The sequence below is a fragment of the Halichoerus grypus genome, chromosome 3 (assembly GCF_964656455.1).
Source record: "Halichoerus grypus chromosome 3, mHalGry1.hap1.1, whole genome shotgun sequence".
Classification (NCBI taxonomy): Eukaryota; Metazoa; Chordata; class Mammalia; order Carnivora; family Phocidae; genus Halichoerus; species Halichoerus grypus.
In genome coordinates, this window is record NC_135714.1 from 21,577,920 (window position 1) to 21,583,919 (window position 6,000).

General features: G+C 36.8%; 1 protein-coding gene across 4 annotated transcripts in view; it reads left to right on the forward strand.

Annotated features, from left to right (window-relative positions):
• The window catches only part of STIM2 (stromal interaction molecule 2), a 144,275-nt gene extending 139,945 nt beyond the window's left edge, over positions 1–4,330 (forward strand). For all 4 annotated transcript variants that reach the window (XM_036099868.2, XM_036099865.2, XM_036099866.2 and 1 more), the window contains one exon: positions 450–4,330. In XM_036099868.2, the coding sequence (XP_035955761.2) occupies positions 450–927 (478 nt within the window). In that variant the 3' untranslated portion in view covers positions 928–4,330. The remainder of the gene's footprint in view (positions 1–449) is intronic.
• Positions 4,331–6,000: the final 1,670 nt, after the last annotated feature.

Below are 6,000 nucleotides of genomic sequence, written 5' to 3' on the forward strand. Positions count from 1 at the left end.
ATCAATTTAATAACTAAAAAATAAAGGGAGAGACAGTGACTAAAGCTCATCTTTTAAAAATATGTAATGTCAACTATGTGATTTAGAAAGAAAACTACTCAGTATTGAAACAAAACAAAGTAGCTGAGATGAAAAAAAATCTGTAAACTTTAAACATTTTCATTTCTCTGACAATTGAAAAAAGATGTAACATTTATGTTTCTTAGGTTGGAAGATTTCATTATTAATAGTGTATGTTAAATATTAAACATTGAGTTTTGATAAGTTATATTATTTAAAATAGTAATCTAATTTTGTCAGAATGTGTGTAGAATTTTAGTATTTCTCCCTTTTACATTTTGATAGGTTAAAAAAACAGAAGTTGTTTTAGTTAGAATTAGTGAGCATGTCTGCTGGTAGTGTTAGAAAATATTGATTTAAAATTTTACCTTTGTCTCTGTCTCATCCAGGGAAGTGCCAGACACGGCCTCCGAATGTGACTCCTTAAATTCTTCCATTGGAAGGAAACAGTCTCCTCCTTCAAGCCTTGAGATATACCAAACATTGTCTCCTCGAAAAATATCAAGAGATGAGCTCTCTCTAGAGGATTCATCCCGAGGAGATTCACCCATAACTGCAGATATCTCTCGGGGTTCTCCTGATTGTGTAGGTCTGACAGAAACGAAGAGTATGATCTTCAGTCCTGCCAGCAAAGTGTACAATGGCATCTTGGAGAAGTCCTGTAGCATGAACCAGCTTTCTAGCGGCATCCCGGTGCCTAAACCCCGCCACACGTCCTGTTCCTCTACCAGCAACGACAGTAAACCCGTTCAGGAAGCCCCACATGTTGCCAGGATAAGCAGCATCCCGCACGATCTGTGTCATAATGGAGAGAAAAGCAAAAAGCCATCAAAAATTAAAAGCCTTTTTAAGAAGAAATCTAAGTGAACTGGCTGACATGATGGAATTTATTCAAGTGGCATCTTTGAACTTTTATCTCCTGTCCTCCACTCCCCCTTTTTTGTTTTAATTTTAGGGCTGTAACTCCAGTGGGGCTTCCCAGACTGGGCGCCGTAGTGGAATGTCCCAAGGGCAGCTGTCTACTGTCTGCTTATTTAAATGACTAATCATTTCGTCAAGCCAGTTATTACTGAAAAATCATTAAGAGATGAGACAGTTTACAGTCATTTCTGCCTATTTATTTCTGCTTTGTTATTAGTGATGTATATACAACATTTTGTTGAAAGCCACTATGGACTTACAAGCTTTAATGGACTAGTAAGCCAGCATGGGCTTGCAAAAATTCCTTGTTTACCACACCATCTTCTTATCTTTCCACAGAGCTATTTACATCCTGGACTAAATGACTTAAACAAAGTAAAACTAATTGCACTACCGTTTTCCAGACTGGAAAAAAAAAAAAATCTCTGCAAGTGAAACTGTATAGAGTTTATAAAATGACTATGGATAGGGGACTGTTTTCACTTTTAGATCAAAAAGGGTTTTTAAGTAGAACCTAGGGTTTCTAATTGACTTGATTTCTGGAAATGAAAACCCACGCTTTTATTATGGGAAGCTTCTTTAAATGCATTTAATATTATAAAGTTTCAAGTCCTGCTGTAAAGATCATGTTGTTTTGTTTTTCCCAGGGCTTTCACTGTGATTTACTGCATTGCAGGCTGTATGATAAAATATAAATAATTTAAGGAGAGAAGGCTCTTGATTCCTTACGCACGTGGAAGAGTTGAAACTTGATTGAAGGACTTACATTCACAAGCTTAAACTGAGGTCGGGGACATGGGGATTCAGGCTCTTGTTTACAGACTTTGAATAACAGCAAAGAAGTTATGGTTTGTGAAGAATTTGTACTGTGGAAAAGATAATAAATTGGAGACATTATTGTGTGGGACTGTGTTGACTTTTGTTGATAACACTCCACTAAAAACACTATACGTTTTCTGGAGAGCTAAGTGAGCTGTTTTGTTGCTTAATTGCACTATAAGAAATAGTGATGTTTTGGAAGTTGTCAACAAATTTCTTTCCATTTTATATTGTTTGTCATATTTTTATGTAGTTTGAAATGTTTAAATGTTCTAATATCAAGATTAACAAATATAAATTTATGGTGCATTTAGATTGTGTTGTATTAATTTGTAAAGCTCGGGGGTCGTTAAACCACTAGGTTATTTAAGGGTAGCTTTTACTGTGAAGACTGTCACAGAGCGGCAAAGTACATTAACATCTGGCAGTTTTCGCCTAAACTGCTTCTAAAAATTTAGTCATAAATGATCTATCTGGTTAATGCAGTGTGGATGGACATTTGGATGAACAATGGATACATATTAGCTAGAACGGGTTTTCAGCAGTATGGCTAAAACACGTAATGTCCGACCCAGTTCTGCTTTGATGAAAATGCTGATTGATAGGAAGTTTATGTGAGATGTGATCCTAAGAAATACTTTTATCAAGAATTTGAACAGTTTCCTGAAGTCTCCGAAAGTTGTGGTGGTTTATTCTCTTTGTTAAAAACTTTTAAGGTCTTGAATGATATTTATATACACAGATATTTATATAATTACGAGTACTTTAAAGGCAAAAATTGATTAGCTGAAACAAACATAGAGTTTTGGTCTAACCAGAAGGTAAGCTAATCTGAAAGGTCAAGAGTTGAGGAACAATGGCACTGAAGCTGTTTGGGAAGGGGGGCGCGGGTAATGGGCATGAAGCATTGAGAAGCGTACTGGAAACTTTCTTCAGAGTGAAGGAAATACCTTTATCTTGTTTCTCCTTCTTAAAACCAGACAGGAGTTCTTCCCTTTGAAAATTGCACAAGGGATGAAAACTTTGTAGTTTGATAGGTAGAAAAGGTAAAAGCCACTAGGGCAGGGAGTGGGGTGAGAGGAGGAAGGGCTCGAGCCCCCCCCCCCATAAGGCCTGCCGCCTGGTGAGGGTTAGAAGGGAATTTTGGCGGCCAGAATTACTGGCCGCTGGCACGTGGGGGCTGTGGTGCACGAGGCCGGCCTACTACATGCAGTGCGGGCGGTCTTAGGGAATGCATGGTTTGTGCTAAATTTCATGTTCTTGTGTATAAACAAATTCAACCCAAGGGATTATTACCGCTTTCTGTTGCTTGTAGTACTTACTTGGCATTAGTACAGCGCTCTATATTTGTAAATTCAACAGAGAACAATTGAGCTGTAGAAAGCCACAATTAATTTCTGTATGACTTCATTTCCATGTGAAGAGGTGGGCATAAATACAAGTTTTTTAAATTACCCGTTTGTTACCTTACTAATCTTACAAAACTATGGTGTTTTTCTGATTTTAAAAGTAATACCCTCCTTATTGTATAAAACGATTCATGATAGAAAAGTATAAAGAAGAAAAACAACAGCAAGCGGGTTAAATTCTAGTGCCCACAATAATTATTTTTAATATTTTGGTTTGTTTTCTGCCAGATCATTTTCTCTATATTGATATATATTTTACATACTTGAATATATATATATTCAATTTTACATCATGCTGTTCTCTTAATATAGGCATTTCTCCAACGTTATTAAAAACTCTTCATGAACATTTTAGTGACTATAATATGCCATTGTATGGATTTACCATAATCTTTTTAATCATTTTTTATTATTAATCATTAGGCTGTTTCTGATTTCTGATATGTGAAATACTAGGATTTAACATTTATTGAGCACTCTGTACTAGGCACAGTTCTAAACTCGAATATATACTCTCATATAATCTTTACACCCACCTTGTAAGGTAGGTACTGTTTTGGGGGGTTTTTTTTTGTTTGTTTGTTCTTTAATAGTCATTTTACTGACGAGGAAACTGAGCCCAGAAAATTAATAATTTGCTGAAGGTCACATAGCTAGTGGTAAGTGTAGTGTCAACTTCTAAGTCATATATACCACATAAAGTCCAGTCAACATTTTGATTCCTTAGAATATATATTTTGAGAAGTATATAGGAAAGCCTAAAGATAATTTATATGTATGTATGTATATGTACACTCTCATAGTTTTACATAGATACCTTGACTACAACTCTTTTTAAGGTTTCTTATTCATATAGCCATGTTTATAACCCCCCAATACTGGAGTGTTTCACACTGTCACTTCCGAATTACCATTTGGTTAAAACTTTGCTAATTTAATTGGTAAATAATGTCTCGTATGGTTGGAAAGTTTTTTCATGTTATGTATTTTTCATTTTAGTGAATTGTCTGTTCATGTCTTTTGCCCATTAAGTTCCTGGGGTCCTAGTGTTTTTTGTCTTTCAAATGTAGCTATTCTTGTATTGTTCAATTACCAACTAAAACAGTGATTTTTAAAAATCATATTTGTATTTTCCATGTCTATTTTTTGAAAGCAAGCAGAAGAAAACCTACATATAAGTTTTAGTCTTACTGATCTCCTGTTTATATGTCTTGAATGGTTTTTCTCAAAAAATTACAGGTAAGAGACAATATTAGAATCTTACTCAACAAATATTTAATAGCCTGTCATGTACCAAGCATCACGATCATCAGCTCTGCAGGTATAGAGACTAATGTGACCAGTAGCTCCCCTAAAGGAACTCCTCAGTATCTAATAGGCGAGACAGTTCCAAAAAAATCCTTGTAATAAGGATTAATAAGTCATAGGACCATAAACCAAATGTTGGGGAGATGGGAGCTAATGGGGAGAGGAGTTCTATGTAGCTCAAAAGTATTAAATCAAGGACAATTTAATGGTGCTGATCTGCAGGTCCAGCAGAACACCTTGTAATAGCTGGGAAGGGGGCGTATTGTGGGATAAGTTGTTTATCAGAAACACAGCATTTGAGCAATCTCATGTAAGCCCTGATAGTACGGATAAGACTTTCTTTCTGCACATCCCAGCCCTAAAACAAGGTAGTCTTTGTTGAAAAGACTCTCTCCTTCAGATTTATCCAGGTGGGCCTGATCCTATCTTGAATCCCTTGGCTTCCCGCCAGCCTTCAGGATTCTACCTCAGTCCCATGATTGAGCTTCCCTGAGGTTATCTGCAAGTCTCTGCAGTGGCCCTCACAGGAACCTGTCTCTGGCAATGTGTGTTGTAGGCCCAGATAGGACATAGCAGGGAGGCCTCAGTCCAGATCTTGGTTTCTTACCAGTATGAAGGGAGCTAGACAAGGCCCAGGATCCTTGCCTGAGTTAAAGAGTCTCATCTGCCAGATTCTCCATCGTCCCGATGATCCAGTTTTTACTGGATATGCTGTGATGTCTTCATCAGCCTCCAAAAGTGACAGCCACGAGTTCAAGGTATGGCAGAGAGTTCGCAGTCATGTCCTAGGGAGACACAGTGGCTCAGCCATTCCAGATCTCCTGTCCTTAAAGCAGCGGCAGACCCTCTATTTCTGCGTCCCATGCTCTTCCGGTTTTGCCCTGGAAGAGTCTAGCTCCCTATAAAGGTCAGACTCTAGGAAGCCCTAACTGGGTCAAAATGGTTCCTTGTCTCTAGCTTCAGATTGTGACGTTTTAGTGTCTTTTTTTTTTTTTTTATGGAAGTATAATTGGCATGCAATATCCTATTAGTTTCAGGTGTATGTGATAGTGATTCAGTATTTTTCTACATTACAAAATGAGCCCCATGATAACTGTAGTTGCCATCTGTCATCATATGAAGTTATTACAGTATTATTGACTATTTTCTCTATGCTGTTCATTACATCCCATGACTTACTTTATAACTGGAAGTTTTTGCCTCTTAATCCCCTTCACCAATTTGGCCCAACTCCTAAATCCTGGTTACTATGATAACAGTTTGTTTCTTGTATCTGTGAGTCTGTTTCTGTTTTGTTTGTTCATTTGTTTTGTTTTTTAGATTCCACATATAAGTGAAATCATATGTTACTTGTGTTTCTCTGGCTTATTTCACTTAGCGTAATACCGTCTAGGTTCATCCATGTTGCAAATGGAGGGATTTCATTTTTTTTTATGGCTGAGTAATATTTCTATATATATATATATAGAATATATATATATAT